Genomic DNA, 16,543 nt, shown 5'->3' with positions numbered 1-16,543 from the left:
TGATTTTTCCATTCCTAAAGAAGGACTTTTATTGGACAAACGAAATGTGGAAGCCTTGCAATTAAGGCCTTTTAACCCCAAAATCCTCCAATAGTTGTCCATCGAAGGGCTGGCTTTCCTTAAACAAATAAATTGTTTAGGCCTTTCATGCCATGCTTTTATATTTACGTAATTTGGCTTCACATAGATGAGTTTTGCCCCCCAAGTTCATTTGGCAAAACCAAATAAAATTGGGCAACCATCAACCATCACAAATTTTCAGAGGGTTCTTTTGGCCCATAAACATGATTAAAGTTTGTAATCAAAGGTCAAAAATTCAAGAACCGTGCTTTGAAAGTGTGTCTCATTCATTTTCGACTCAAGTCTTTTCAAATCGACGAGAGCAAAACCTGCCATTCATGGCAAAAATCAATGACGTACACTGTCAATCGCGCCTCAAAGTATGGATTAGCCAAAGATATAGGCAAATCAAAGTCCATACAAAGCCATATTATACACGACAATGCAGACTATTTTTGGCCAAGTTAGCCATTTATATTAGCCCAAAACTGTAGACAAGGAATGAGCACTATCTATGTAGTTTTAAACAAAGATCGACTGAGGATGATAATTGTACCCAAGTGCACTGGGCATATTTCAACCAAAGCCAGTATAAGAGGCTTTGAAAAAAATTCATCTCTCATAACATATGAATACAGTCGATCAACAATTCATAGCGCCATATAATTGGCTTGAACTCATACTCCATGGGTAAGGTTTTCACCATTCTTAACCAATATAGATGGATCGGAGGAATCATTTTCTATTTCGACCATTCATGGTCCAAATTGAAAAACTCTAGTCGATTGATTAGTTTTATGATACGACTTGCATTGAGTTTCAAACATTCGAGCCACTTAAGTTTTATGATTGGCTCTTCTAAAGATAAGTTTGCCCCCCATGCAAACTCCATATCAAAAAGAAGGCTATTTCTCATTTCATAATTTCGCCAAATATGTTCTCATTTCTTGTAAAACAGGCCAAATATGTACAAAATATTCCAAAATCGAGAGAAAGTGATTATAATAGCCTTGTATAGATGTTTGATATACATGGCCAAATGGAGGTTTGTAATTCAAAAAATGGACCAAATCCATTTGCATCCGTAAAGCATTCAAACCTTATAACCAAGGCCTTCTGTGATACTAACACGTTTCGTTCGTGGCCAAATGGTCACAGATTACTCCATTCATGGTCAATCTTTGTGATCAGGCTCTGTTATCATAAATGAAACCTTGAAAGGCACCAGAATGGATCTCTATACTAGATCCAACAATTGGCCAACGAATGGCCAAGTTTGAACAAATAAAATGTTGAAGCCTTTCTCGGCTTTCATTTCTCATTATACTGGCTTCTCATTCTGTCGAATTTTGTTTTTCTTTTTCTAGAATGATTCCAAAGTCGGCCATTAAATGGCCATTATTCCGTTTCTGCAAAATGTTGAAGCCTTACATGAAGGCTTTCATTTTCACAGTCGATCTTTGCCATTACTTCCGATTTAGTAATGATGCCCTCCTTCTAGCGCCAAAATTGTTTACCAATATTTCCTCGATCGAAATCGACAGAGATTTCGGGAAACAATGCCAACAACAAAAATAAGGGCGAATGCGGCCATGTCTCCACAAGACGGATCCGTGGTTCCACGCCGTATTTCAGGACTTCACCGGAAGAGAAATGACAGTCGAGTCAAATGTGAAATTGATGATAAGAAAGAAGGAGAATGGAAGAGATTCTTCCATCAATCTTCAACGATTGATTTATCGCCGTGAGCGACACATCGAAGATCCTAAGTTAAGCTTAGAATATGAAATTCTACTCCTACTCCTAATTATAACCCGAATGGGTTAGTAATGCCAAAAATTAAGACAAATAAAGATAGACTTTGATTTGTTGGAGAGGAATTACAATGAAGTCTTAAAAGACTATTTATAGAAAACAACAAACGTAGGAAATAACTTCCTAACTTCTCCACTAGTCTTCATTCAATCTTTTGCTTCCACTTGTCAAAATAACTTCCCACTTCCCTTCAAATGTGTAGGAGCATGACAAGTGTCCTTTTAACTTCCACATGTGTAGGAGCAAGCCAAGTGTCCTGCATGCAAATAATAATAAAAGGAATACTAATATTAGTTCTAATATTAATACGAATACTTAATAATAATAAAATAGGAAGCATTCTCATAATTGCCACCTTTCGGTCGATCATCGACAGGCGGTGAAATATGGTGTAAACAACCTCCTAAGAAAAAGTCTAGGAAGGTTCAATAAATAGATAGAAGTTCATATGAATAGTTCACTTAATGAGGTGCGTAGATTTTACGTGAGCCTCCGTTCATTTGTCAAGAAAATTGATCTAGAAAAATTGATGTTCCTTAGAAAACTTGAGTGAAGTGTGGGAAAAGGAAAAGTATTTTCTACATGTATTCATTTGATAAAAGAAATTTGTGGAAAAGTCAAAAAGCAATGGTTTAATTATATGGGAAAATAGAAAAAAATAATAATAATAAGATTCCCGCAAAATCTTGTGTTTCGCAAGACAAGTTTTAACAGAAAACTGAATATAGTGAAAAAAGTTAGAGATGTAGATCCCACAACTTTTTGCTAACTAAACACTTCAAAAATATAGGAAAGTTAGACATTCCTTTCCTTTCATTTCCTAGCAACCGAATGGGCGACATAACGCATTTCGTTTGAGAGAATTTGTGCAATTGCATGCCTGTGACTTTAACAAAAATATTAAAGTCAGTAGTCAATCCCTTGAAAAATCATATAGACGGCTATAGACCAACGAAACCGGGTGGAATAATCATCCAGATTCTTTTCTTGCTCAGACGGACCGTCGTCGGCTGTTGACTCATCTGGCCGGCCGGATTGTCAGCATCAAGGTTGTTTTCCCACATTGTACGGTTTTTTCGGTTTTGACGGGTTTTTATTTCACCCCTAACAATGAGGATAACGAGAACTATATATATGTCAACTAGCTAGCCCGATTAATTAATTCGGAGAAACAATCATAATGTCTAATAGCAAGGGCCAAATTAAAACCTGGATAAAATCTCTCACGAATTGGCTTTACAATTGAGGCGAAACGGGTAATTTGGTCAAATAAGTTGAAACAACGGAACGGAACGGAAAAAATTCCAATATATAGTCGGCTCTTTTGGATGGACCAAGCTCCCATTTAGTGTCCATGGGGTCGCTCCGGTCCAGTGTGGGATATTGTAGACCTCTCCTAGACTATTATCAATGATCAAAATTACCCATTTTATAAATCATGTAAAGTGGATCATTGACTTATAGCTTGAATATCGATATATGCATAAGCGATACAGATTTTTTTAAGGAAAAATAGACAGTTTTCATTCGAAATCATCTTTTCTCTGTCCATTTTTCTTGCACGATTCTGTTTTGTTTACGCAGTTATCATTGATCAAGCTGAGTTATCACATCGATGATCTACACACAAAATTCTCTTGATAAAATCCGATGAATTAATAGAATTCGCATTTTTCGCAATTCGCACACAAAATGAAGACATATTACCAACTTGTGCCCTTTTTAACCTGTGACATTGGGCTTTTTCTTCTCTCCTAAATAATTAGTACTTCCCAAGTTGATCAAGATTGAGAGGACTGAAAGGAAAAAGACAGTGATATTATTCGAGGTTAATTTGTCTGGTTGTTAATTTAAAAGACTTACAAGTAATCAAGGTACGCTTACGCTTAGCTAGATATACATGCCACTTGCACTGTTGCAGATGAAGCCAACTCCTCCTTTGTTCTTTTTTCCTTTTAGAGATTTTAATGAACTGGGTGATCCTCTAAAATATATTAACCAAGTTTAGGTGGCTTAGATGAGCGATGTGAGATAAAGTCTAACACTCTCCCTCACGTGCAGCCCGGATGCACGTGAAGGTGCGAATTGAGCTAACTAGGAGATTTGCTTCAGGCGACAGAGACTCTCCCACGAAAGGTGAGGCCACCCAAGATTTGACTCTGATACCATGTTAGATTTATTGGAGGGTTCCAACATCAAACCAATTGGCTATAGGTGGAGTAGCCTCTAGATTTTATTAACCAAGCTTGGGTGACTTAGATGAAGGATGAAGTCTAACACTCTCCCTCACGTGCAGCCCGGATGCACGTGGATGTACGAATTGAGAAAATTAGGAGATTTGACTCGGACGACCCCTCACATGCAGTCTGGATGCCCGTGGAGGTATAAATTGATGAGGTGCGGCGATTGACTCGGGCGATAGAGACTTGACCACAAGAGATAAAGCTATCCAAGACCTAACTCTAATACTATGTTAGATTTTTTAGAAAATTCCTACATAAAACCAATAGAACTAGAGAGAAGTTATTAAATTAATCCACAAAAAATTTAAAAACTGTCCATAATCCTGAACTACGAACGTTGGTCGAAACCTGACCCCCACAAAGGAAGCTAGACCCCATTGGCCTTTGGCGTGATGAGATGAGAATGATGCCCCCGAGACATGTAAAAAACACCATGGACCACATCCCACTTCTCCCAACACACTCAAATCAGATGCCATTCTTTCAAGTCTCAACAGAAGTCTCAATACAAGTGGGGTTTGGGGAATAACCATAAAGTAGTATTAAACAAATGCGAAGTCTTAAAAAGTGATGTCAAACTGACCTCCGTCCCCGATTTGTTTTTTATGTTTATTAACTTTATTTGGGATCTATTACAAAATAGTCAATATGTTTTAATTTATAATTTTTTTATTTGTGATATGAATTCTATTTAATAAATTTTAATTAATTCTATAATATAATATTTTTGAAATTATATAAAGTAACATAAATTGTGAGATATAAACAATATTTTAAAGATATACCGAAATTGGATAAATAAATTGGGACGGAAAGAATATCAACACAACTAATGTGGCAGTGACATAAGCTGAAATCTCTATAAAGAAGAAAAATAGGAGCATTGATAAGTTGTCAAAACTGAGCCACTATTCAACGTCCTATTTAATAAAGTAAGTTGAGGAAATAAAACTCATAAGCTAGAACCGTGCAAAACCCAATTTATCTAAGATATGAATTTGGATTTGATTTCTCTGTTTCATTGATGAATTTAACATATATCTCAAGGTATTCGAACCATTTATGTACACCTAAGACAATTTCATGATCCACAAGCAGAGGGCTCATGTAGAGCGAAGCTCCGAATGAATTAGCTCATGATAAAAGCTGGGTAGCATAAGGTTTTGGGTTATTTATAAGGACATCCCCTCAATTATTACGTTTTGTTAATATGATCCCCTCATGTTTAAAACTCATCACCATCACCCCTCAAATATCAAAACTAAGCAACATCACCCCCTCTGTCCAAATCTGTTACAATTTTGGACGGAAATAAGAGAAAAGACTAAGATACCCTTATCATGTTAAAAATGTTAATTAAAAAAGTATGTTTTTTCAAAAAAAAAAACAAACAAAAAATTAGCAAAAACTCGTCTCTCACTCTCTCATCCCCTCTCCCACCCACCACCACCACCACTCCCACTCTCTCTTCCCCCCATTTTTGCCAAAATCCCACCACCACAACTCTCACCTCCCCTCTTTTCTGTTGAAATCCCGAAGCTGGGAGGCCATTCTCATCCAAAGAATCAAATATGGTTTTTTAAGGAAACCCATTAATTAAATCTTTTCTGACGTTGCGGGAGGCGCCGTGGGAGGTGGCCGAGTGGACATAGAACCGGTTGGGATGGGTCGACGCAGGGACGGATGCGAACCATCGGTCGAACACGACAAACTCGTTGGCCAACTCGGTGTAGACCGGTACCAGCTCCGGCTTGAACCCGCTCATGACGGTCCTGGCCATGCCCTTGACTTCCATGTTGAATGCTTGCTGGATGAAGCCCGTCATCGGTGCTGGGTTAAGAGACGAGTCGTTCGACTCGAATATCAATGTCAATCTCAACCTCTTTGCCTCATCAAACACGGAACCTCCATTATTTACTATTCTAGATCTGGTCAAAATCGAAGCTTTTCGAAAATCGATTTTGATCAGTGGTCTAGGTATGCCTCACTGAGATGATCACGTTGGTGGTGACGTGATTGAGTTTAGTCACCGGAGGAGTTCGTACGATCGATTTGAACGGTGGCGGGCGGAGGCGGTAGAGGCTCCAAGGTTGATCAGAGAAAGAGAGATCCTACGAAAGTTTGGAGTATAGGGTCTTGTTTGTCTGGTCGAGACGATTCAAGATCCGGTTGGAACGTCGCCGGAAACCTCAAAAGTAAGCTTCATGCTCCAGTTAAAAGCGGCGCGTGGAAGTCGAAAACTGGGTTTGGGGCAGATGATTGTCTTTGATTTTGGGTACATCTGGGTTTGGGTTTGGAGAGGATAAGAGATGAGTGGGGGAGGAGAAGAGAACAGATGGGAGATGGCATTTTAGGGTTAAATAATTTTTTTCCTTCCAAAATACTTTTTTCCCGTCCAAAAAGTTAACATTTCTCAACAGAATTGGACGGAAGGAGTGTAGTTGACGAGTTTGGATAGATAAGGGGGTGAGGTTGATGAGTTTTAAACGTGAGGGGGCCGTGTTGACAAAACGTGATAGTTGAAGGGGTGTTCTTGCAAATAACCCTAAGGTTTTCACACCTGAAATTTTAAAAGGCGACGCTTATGAGCTAAGAAAGGTGGTAGTTGACTCTTGATCTTATCTTGAACTGGATGGGGCCAGATTTTTTAACAATAAATAACTTTTACTCAAACTATTTTTTGACATTTGTTAAAATTGTTTGGAACTTAGGGAAAAGAAAAGATAGAAAAGTTTAAAATTTTCTTCTTCCATGTTTGATTTGAGAGAAAAATGACCAAATAGAGTATTAATGGGCATAACAAAATTTCTCTCTGATTTTCTCACTCTCTTTTTTAATAATTTTTTTTTCTTTCCCTTGCTTTTTTTGTCACTCAATGGATGTCTAATATACTCTCAAAGAGATTGGAAAGGGATATCGCTAAGCGACATACAGGTGTGTCAAGTCTAAAGGACATCAACTACCATACAAAGCAATCGCATTCTTGACGAGAATCAATCCCTTACCTTTCATATGTAAGATGTGAGAAAATACCATTGTGGGACAAGGTCATTTGCTTTTCCCTCTTCAAGTTTCAAACTGGCCAAATGAAAAGGGAAAGTGAGGGAAAAGAAGGTAAAGTTCAAAATTTTCTTTACCATTATTTGCTTACAAGAGAAAGAGAAGAAAAAAGAATAAATTCTAAGATAATGAATGGTAAATTTTTCTCCCATTTTTCTTTTGTTTGCCCTCACTCCCAAACAGAGGATAGATTTCTTGACGTTTATTGTTTTCAGGATATCAAATTCCTCGACCAAAAATAAATACTCATGACTGCTTCCGCTGAATTCTTTGAGAAGTAGTACTTAAGATAACCTCGAAAGACTTTTTGCCAAAATCACAATCCACTTTCCCAAAGAGCCAATCAGATGACAAATCAGTTATCTTAATGTAACCGACTGGTTTTCTCTCTCTCTCTCTCCCTCCATAAAGAACTTCCCCCCCTCGTGTCACCTTCCTCTTTCCCCCACGTCTCTCCTCCATGGCTTCACCGAAACCCTTCTCTCTCCTCCCCACACCCCCACCAACACCAAAAGCCATTCTCATCCCCAAACCAACCCTTTTCCCATCACTCACACACTCGCACAAACATGAGGCTGTACGTGTACGTGCTGGAGGCCAGAGATTTGGCTTCAAAGCACACGTACGTGAAGCTTCGGATTGGGAAATTCAAGTCCAAGACTAGGGTTTTGAAGGACACCTTAAACCCTGCTTGGAATGAGGAGTTTGCTTTTAGGGTACATGACATGGAAGATGAGCTTGTGGTCTCTGTGTGTCACCATGAAGATGACTCTGGCTTCTTCAATGTGTCAGCAGATTTTATGGGTCGGGTTCGAGTTCCGGTTCGGTCCATTGCTGCTGAGGAAAATCACAACTTGCCCCCAACTTGGTTTTCTCTTGAAAAGCCCAAGGCTTCAAAATTGGTAAACAAAGATTGTGGTTAGTGTCCCTCCTTTTTCTTTTTCTTTCTCTTTTTTCTTTCTTTCTTGTGGTATTCTTTAAAATGTGGGATTTTTTTCTGTAAACGGATAAGAGTAGTTTTTATTTAGGTAATAACTGATGGGTTCTTTGATGTTTGATCAATTTATGTGTCTGCCTGTCTGGTGTGTGTATAGGAAATTTTAGGACTTTGGCATGAATAATGAGGTTTGAGTAATTGGACAATGGGCATTTAGATGGAATTGAGACACATACAATTCAACGATAATCTGGCTCGGTACCTAGGACTGTCTCATTAGGATAGTTTTCAGGTTTTAAGAGGTGGAGGGAGATAACATTCAGAAGAAAATCAGAAATATTAGATACCCAGAGGGATTTCCTGAAAAAAAAGAAGAAGAAAGATTCAGGCCCACATGTTCTGAATTATATGTATTGTTTGGGCTTACTTTTCTACTAGTGTAGCATTGTTGGCCAATAACTAAGAAGAAACAATGCGTAGCTGCTACAAGATTATTTTTTCAAAGATGGTATAGTGTGAATGGTTTGGGAACTTCGAATGTGCTTGTTGGTAATTGGTTGTCGGGGACTCGGAGTTCCCTGTGTGTATCAGTTGCTTTAATTGGCGAATGCTGGTAGACCTCAGTCGTCCATTGGGCATCCGGAGTCCATGACATTCCACAGGGATGGAGCTCTAGCCCATTTTGTTATACTTATGCGTACACAGCTTTGAGTGGATGGAGTAACTGACTCTTCAGTTACAGGACATGTTCCTAATCGTTCATCTTTGCTAATTGTTTGGGATAATGACATTGAAAGAGTTAGAGGTCAACAATAATGTGGATTGTGGAATTGAGTCCATTCAACTAGTTTGTTGTTCTACTTGTTTGGGCGAGGGTAGTATTAGATGTCGGCCCTGGATGTTCTAATTCAGAGTCATTTAGAAGGACCAGTTGTATGAGTAACTGTATTGTGAATTTTTCTTTGTAATTGCAGGGGGTCTAAAACAAATGCTTAGCAAACTTTTGATGGGAGATCAAACATGCTCCCCAAGAACTGATAATTATCAACTTATCATTGCTAACTAAATGCTATTTCAAAAGAACACCCGATACTAACAAACTTGCTAGTACTTTTTATACTAGATTAGAGGAACTCAGAAATCAACACCATTTATCAGGAGAGGCTGACTTGAGGGCCTTGGGCATAAAATTGCAGGTGCAATTGCATTATTGCCTTTAAAGATTGGTTAGTTTCCCTTTACAATAAACGTATAATGAGATAGAATTGGGTTTTTAGGCCTATCCTCTCTGATGCCATTTGGCTTTGATTTGGGGGCATGGTTCTGCAACAAAATAGGTATGGGGGCTACTGTTTCAGTGGTATTCTGAGAGCAGCCACTTTGTGCATATTACCAAAGATTAGGTCTGTCTCCAATCCTCTCCCGCCCATACCCCCAATGATTGGGGACTACATGGATTCTGTTGTTGTTGTGTTGTGTTGTTTAATGAGATAGAACAATAATGCATGAGTAATTGGAGATTCTATGTCAGTTGTCAAAAATGCTTTTCTTTATGGCTTGTGTTTGGTCTGTTTGGTGCCATGGGGGTTCTTTTTTTTGATGTCGGGAGTAAATTGAAGTTAATCAACAAAAAAAGGACAATAATTTAAATAAAATGATTCGGTCCTTTTCATTGGTTTCTCAGAGAAGTAAAAAAATGCGGTCTCAAGAGTTGTGATTAATCATATGGTGTACGCAGAAAGAGCTCAGAGCTGTGTGTTCTGCCAATTAAAAATGGTTTTCCCTCATGGATGCAGGGAAAATTCTTCTTGCTCTTTCTCTGCATGGAAGAGGCCAAGATATATGCGCTGACCACCTTTCACATGAACATTCACGTACTAGGAATAGGGATTCTAAAGAATGGAAAAGTCCCCATGTCATGTATCAGGATATTCTTAGCTACACAGGTCCATCTCGGAAGATCCTTTCGGGAAAAATGAAAGATATTGCAGGCCATTTGGAGAAGCTTTTTCATCGAAATGACGTTAACCCTAGAAGTGACGATTCTTCAGAGCAGTCCAGTTCACTTTCTGATTATGAGGATTGCACCGAAGAATCCCAATCTTGCTGTACCTTTGAAGAAGCTATGGAAAAGATGCAGTCAATAAGTAATGACATTGAAATGCCTAAAAATTTGCAAGGGAGCATTCTTCTTGATCAGACATATGCAGTGCCTTCTAAAGATCTCAATACATACCTTTTCGCTCCCAATTCACAGTTCAGGAGAGATCTGGTGGACGTGCAAGGAACAGCTGATTTCCATGAGGGGCCCTGGATGTGGAAATCAGAAGACAGAGACGTGGCATCTTTAACGCGGGTTGTTAGCTATATAAAAGCGCCAACAAAGTTATTTAAGGCTACTAAGGCCACTGAGGAACAATCCTATATCAAGGCAGATGGAAGCGAATTTGCTGTTGATGTAAACGTGAGCACACCCGATGTTCCATACGGTAATGCATTCAAGATTCAAATTCTTTATAGTATAATTCCTGGTCCACGGCAATCTTCCGGAGAAGAATCCTCCTGTCTTGTAGTATCTTGGGGAATTAACTTCATTCAGAATACTATGATGAGGGGCATGATTGAAGGAGGAGCTCGACAAGGACTAAAGGAGAATTTCGATCAGTTTGCCAGCTTGCTGGCTCAGAATGTTAAAACACTCGATTCGACAAATGTGTTAGACAAGGATCATATGTTGGAAACTTTGAAAATGGAGCACCAGTCAGATTGGGAGCTGGCAACTGCTTATTTTTGGAATTTCTCTGTGGTTTCAGCTTCTCTTGTGACTTTGTATGTATTTGTGCATATTCTACTTTGTAGACCGGGGGAGCCACAAGGATTGGAATTTTATGATCTTGATTTGCCAGACAGTTTTGGAGAGCTCATGACTTGTGGTATTTTGGTCGTTTTACTAGAGCGTGTTTATAACAGGGTATCACATTTTGTACAAGCTAGGTTCCAAAAAGGTAAACAGTTGAACAACATCCCTATTATTATTTGAACTGTTGTATCAACGCTTTTGCGCCTTCTGCTCACTCTCGCCAATGTTTTTTTGTCAGTAAATGATAATGGAATCAAAGCTCAAGGTGAAGGATGGGTGCTCACTGTAGCTTTGATTGAGGGGACAAACTTAGCGTTGTTGGATCCAACGGGGTTCCCGGATCCCTATGTGGTGTTCACCTGCAATGGTAGAACGAGAACAAGCTCTGTTAAGCTTCAAACTCTTGATCCTCAATGGAATGGTACGATCTTTACTTCTGTTTTTTTTTAAAGTCCCTTTTTATTAATTTATACATACTTCATGCAGAGATACTTGAGTTTGATGCTGCTGAAGAACCCCCCTCAGTGATAGATGTGGAGGTTTATGATTTTGATGGTCCATTTGACCAGGCTGCCTCACTTGGGCATGCAGAGATAAATTTCTTAAAGCACACATCCACAGAACTGGCAGACATCTGGGTTCCCCTTGAGGGAAAACGTGCTCAGTCCTCCCAGTCAAAGTTGCACCTCAGGATATTTTTGGACAATGACAATGGAGTTGAAACAATTAAAGATTACTTAACAAAGATGGAAAAGGAAGTTGGAAAGAAGGTAAAGATTTTTCTCCCCCTTTTGTCATTCATTACTCCTATCACTTACCTTTACCTTGCCTCGACTCGACAGCAATTGATGCAATCAGAGCATCATTTAATTTGTAGTTTCCATAACTTAAGCTTGGAGTTTCATCTGAAGTGTTAATCTGATTTTGCAATGCGTACTTGACAGTTGAACCTTCGGTCACCTCACAGAAATTCAACATTCCAAAAACATTTTGGATTACCACCTGAAGAATTTCTCATCAGTGATTTCTCGTGCTCCTTGAAAAGAAAGATGCCATTGCAGGTAAATATACAGATGAGCACATCTTACTGAATGTCAAAAGAAATTGCATTTTGGAGGTTCTAAAGTTTTGAACAGTAAAATAAAATACAATACGGTATATTGTAGTAGAAATATTGACCAAGTATACTTATATTGGATACTTGTGAGGCCTTTATCTATCCCATTAAAATTGCTTTGCTACATAGTCTTTAACTGCATTTGATCTAGAAGCTGTAGGGGCAGCAAAGGCAGTCAATGTGCAAGGATATTAGCTCTTTCTAATCTCAAATTCCTTCAATCTAACCAAGTGTTAGCAGAACTAAGCAAAAACATCAAAATTCTACTGGAATCATAATGTACTTGTATTATGTTCTGTTTTTTTGATGACGAGAAACCCTTTGTTGGGGGAAAGCCTGGGTCTATGTATACTTCACCATACACCTGAACTGTGAAAAGCCAAGACCCAAGAAGACCATGCTTATCTTGCATAGGTGGCCTCAAGAGTTAAGATGAGTTGGAAAACAGATCATGGATCCATTCCCTAGTCGTGGTGCCTTGACAACTAATATGCCCTTGTGGTCTACGTAGGACAAACCGTGGGTCCCGTTTGATGGGGTGATACAATAACATGAGTATTTTGCAGTTTGGCTTCGAAGAAAGGAAAAAAAAAATCGGAAAATATAAGCAATGTAGGATTGCATTTGTGTCCATTCTTCTTAGATGTAACCTTCTTTTGTACAAGTGTATGGATACCGTGAATCTAGCCAAAATTGTAAAATGAATTCTTACACGTGCATAGCAATTAAAAAATGTTTGCCAGTTTCTGACAAAACTCTCATTTAGCATTGGACAGTGCATGTAGAAAACTTTATTGCTTTTTGCTTTTCGTTCTTACACTTCCACTGCCTTGTTACTTTTTTCATTTCAACCAAACATAGACTTACAATTTTTAATTGGTTATTGATAGGGATGAAATTCCCTATCTAACCTGCTTGCCTTTTAGTTTCTAGGATTTGGTCTCACGCATCATTTGGGTGCAGGGGCGCCTCTTCCTATCGGCAAGAATTGTTGGGTTTTATGCCAATTTGTTTGGACATAAAACCAAAATTTTCTTTCTTTGGGAGGACATCGACGATATTCAAGTACTTCCCCCATCTCTATCATCCGTGGGCAGCCCTCAGTTGCTTGTAGTTCTGCGTAAAGGTCGGGGTCTAGACGCCAGACAAGGTGCAAAGTCTCAAGATGAAGAAGGACGGCTTCGGTTCTATTTTATATCATTCGTCTCATTCAATGTAGCCAGTAGGTATGAATTAAAAGAGTATTAATTGAGCCTCACATTACTAGTCATTGAGAAGAGATAATGCATTTAACATTTATGCATAATTTTTGAGAAAGCAATTGGATTGTTGTGTTGTGTTGTATTGTACTTACAGGACAATCATGGCTTTGTGGAGGACAAGAACTCTGACTCCAGACCAGAAAGCCCAAATTGCAGAAGAGCAGCAGGAAGAAGATGGAAAGTCAGTTTTGCTGGAAGACAATGGGTCCTGTTTGGTTATTGAAGATGCCAACATGTCTAGGGTGTACTCCGTCGAACTTGCTGTAGATGTAAGCAATCACTGCTTTGTTTACCAATGGGTCTAGTCCTTGTTATATATGCCAACTTTAGATGATATCTCTCATTTTGACATTTTTACTGGTATTGGTGTTTGAACTTTGACATCCTCTCTCTGCCTGCACTAGGAAGATTCTGTTTCTTTTCTTGTTGACAGTGTATACATATTTCCTCTTTTGTATCGAATTTAGTTTCAATTAATGTCTACATAGGTGATGAAACTGTGTGGGAACTGTCGTACAGATGAAATCACTGATGGAAATGTTTGAGGGAGCTGACTTGGAGTACAAAGTGATGGGCAAGTGTGGTTGCTTGAGTTATGTCTCGACGGCTTGGGAGCTTGTAAAGCCAGATGTGTTCGAAAGACGTATATGTTACAAATTTAACCGTCAGTTCTCAATCTTTGGTGGGGAAGTTACCTGCACACAGCAGAAAATTCCTCTTCCAAACGGAAAAAGGTGGATTGTAAATGAGGTTATGGCCCTACATGACATCCCATTCAGTGATCACTTCCGTGTAAGTACGCTTTTTGCGAAGTTATCTGGTGTAAAATCTCCATCCCATACCGCTCTGATTGCTTATCAGTTCCATTCTTCTGATGCAGGTTTATTTTAGGTACCAGTTAGAGAGCTCCGTTCTTGCCGCTCGGAATTCATGCAAATGCGACATTTATGTTGGTGTCATGTGGCTGAAAAGTAGCAAATTCGAACAGAGAATCACAAGAAACATAATTGAGAAGTTTACTCATCGGTTGAAGCACGTTCTTGAATTGGTGGAAAGAGAGATCTTATTAGCAAATGGTTCGATCTGACGCCGCTTGAAGATGTGTTTCTCTTGTGGAGGAATTCATCAAGGTAGAAGAAAGTTATAGGGAAATCGTAGATTACTTTCGCTTTGGTTTGTTCTTTTCTTTTTTAACTTCTTCTCCCCTACATAATCGTCTCAACAAGTACTTCACAATTGGATAACTTCTTCAATGTGCGAGAGCATATTTCATTGATGTTTCGCGACATTCATCCTGATTAATTTTCCTTCTCGCACATATCATTGATGTTTCGCGACATTCATCCTGATTAATTTTCCTTAATGGCTTAGTAGTAGTTGAATTCTTACTTGGGTTTTGTGTCGCATAAGCGCCTTACCACCTTTGCTTTTCAGTAGAATATTTGTGCTTAAGGTATGCGTGCATGTTTCCGGTCTCGGCGGTGATGAAACCTGAAATCTAAACTACTTCTATATATTGAGCACAATAGTGTTTTTATCCAAAGGGCTCTCAGAGCCTCCAAGTGGCATGCCTTGATTGGGTGCAAGATAGATCAATATAGATCTCACAATTTTTTTGAAATTTTGGTTAAAATAATACTCCTAAGAACCAATCTATAAAATATATAGCAATTGTCTGCAGGATGCATTCTGAAAATTTGCCCCATCCAAATGTACTACTTCCTCCGTCTCTTTTTTAGAATCTAGCATTCCATATCGGGCTGTCCCTTAATAAATGTCTATTTTGTATAGTTAGTAGGTAAAAGTTAGTATATTTTTCTTTTTGCTCTTAAAAGTAGATTTCATTTTGAAAAGTTAGTAAGTAAATGTTTAATGATGGTGTTTCCATAAAGGGTAAGTAGAGAAAGTGGAGATAAAAGTTAATGTGAAAGATATAATGATACGTCTCCTTCATAAGTTGGAGTTACGAAGCTGAACACTTAAAAAGAGACCAAAGGAGTATCATAATGCACCCTATTCATCCATTAGACTTGCAATGTGCCACATAAGCTCGGAATGGGAGGGGTTGTAGTGCATCCGCCGCACTATATTGTGTAGTGCTGCTGATCCGACCGTGTATCTCGGTGCGGACGGCTTGGATTTAATTCGAATTCTTACAAATCCTAGTTGTTCATTGCCGAGATGGACGGCCAGATTGGCCACACTACACGTGTAGTGCGGGGGTGCACTACAGCACCCATAATCTCAATAGAAAGACTCATTATCTTAAGTTATATTTTGAAGGATCATGATTTCTGGGAAATGAATTAAGATGAATGGAGGACAACAATATGTAGTCAAAATAACTTCTTATCAATCAAAAAACAAAAGAAAATGCCTCTATGTTTCTATACTGATTGTTGATCTGCCGGGATTTTAATTTGATCAATGAAGCAGGTTCTGAACTGTCTTGGAATTGATCAATAAATTGAGTGACATTTTGAAGGAAATGCCAAATCTTCAGGGTTTAATTGCCAGTTCAAATCATTAGGAAACTTTTAACACTACACCTTTAGTGTGTGTAATACCTCGGATTTGGGGGTTTGAGAGCGTTTAGTCTCACATTGGTTGGGAGCTAAAGCCTCATGTGAGCGTTTAGTCTCACATTGGTTGGGAGCTAAAGCCTCATGTGGTAGGTATATTAACACCCACCTAGGGTTACATGGTACCTTCTTAGGTATACCTTTTCAGGCCAAGTGTTTGGGCCGAAAGAAGATCCATGGTTAGTCGGGTCGGGTCGTTACAAATGGTATCTGAGCCCCGCCCTGGTCTAAGTGGTGGGTAGGATGCGCTTTGGCACCACGGCGGTTTTTGATTTTGATGGTACATTTGACCAGGCTGCCTCACTTGGGCATGCAGAGATAAATTTCTTAAAATCAAAGACATCTGAGTTTCCCTTGAGGGAAAACTTGCTCAGTCTTCCCGGTCAAAGTTGCACCTCGGGATAGTTTTGGGCAATAACAATGGAGTTGAAACACTTAAAAGATTGGAGTACTTAACAAAGATGGAAAAGGAAGTTGGAAAGAAGGTAAAGATTTCTCCCCCATTTGAAACAGTTAAAGAAAGCGATGGACAATCATGGCTTTGTGGAGGACAAGAACTCTGTCTCCGGACCAGAAATCCCAAATTGCAGAAGAGCAGCAGGAAGAA

At 39.0% G+C, this 16,543-nt stretch overlaps 1 protein-coding gene across 4 annotated transcripts; it reads left to right on the top strand.

Moving 5' to 3' along the window:
• Nucleotides 1–7,506: 7,506 nt before the first annotated feature.
• Nucleotides 7,507–14,714, top strand: LOC131307402 (C2 and GRAM domain-containing protein At5g50170). 4 transcript variants are annotated; one of them, XM_058333888.1, is made up of 10 exons: nucleotides 7,507–8,096; nucleotides 9,912–9,960; nucleotides 9,991–11,120; nucleotides 11,214–11,396; nucleotides 11,462–11,745; nucleotides 11,920–12,036; nucleotides 13,056–13,318; nucleotides 13,449–13,623; nucleotides 13,874–14,146; nucleotides 14,235–14,714. In XM_058333888.1, the coding sequence occupies exons 1-10, from the start codon at nucleotides 7,748–7,750 to the stop codon at nucleotides 14,439–14,441; spliced, it is 3,030 nt and encodes a 1,009-aa protein (XP_058189871.1). In that variant the 5' UTR covers nucleotides 7,507–7,747; the 3' UTR covers nucleotides 14,442–14,714. The 4 variants fall into 4 exon arrangements, with proteins under 4 accessions (XP_058189871.1, XP_058189872.1, XP_058189873.1 ...); XM_058333889.1 differs by having other exon boundaries at nucleotides 9,912–11,120; nucleotides 11,567–11,745; XM_058333887.1 differs by having other exon boundaries at nucleotides 7,508–8,096; nucleotides 9,912–11,120.
• Nucleotides 14,715–16,543: the final 1,829 nt, after the last annotated feature.

Source organism: Rhododendron vialii, chromosome 11a, assembly GCF_030253575.1.
Source record: "Rhododendron vialii isolate Sample 1 chromosome 11a, ASM3025357v1".
NCBI lineage: Eukaryota > Viridiplantae > Streptophyta > Magnoliopsida > Ericales > Ericaceae > Rhododendron > Rhododendron vialii.
The sequence above is the reverse complement of the archived record's forward strand: the minus strand, read 5'-3'. Positions and strand labels throughout refer to the sequence as shown.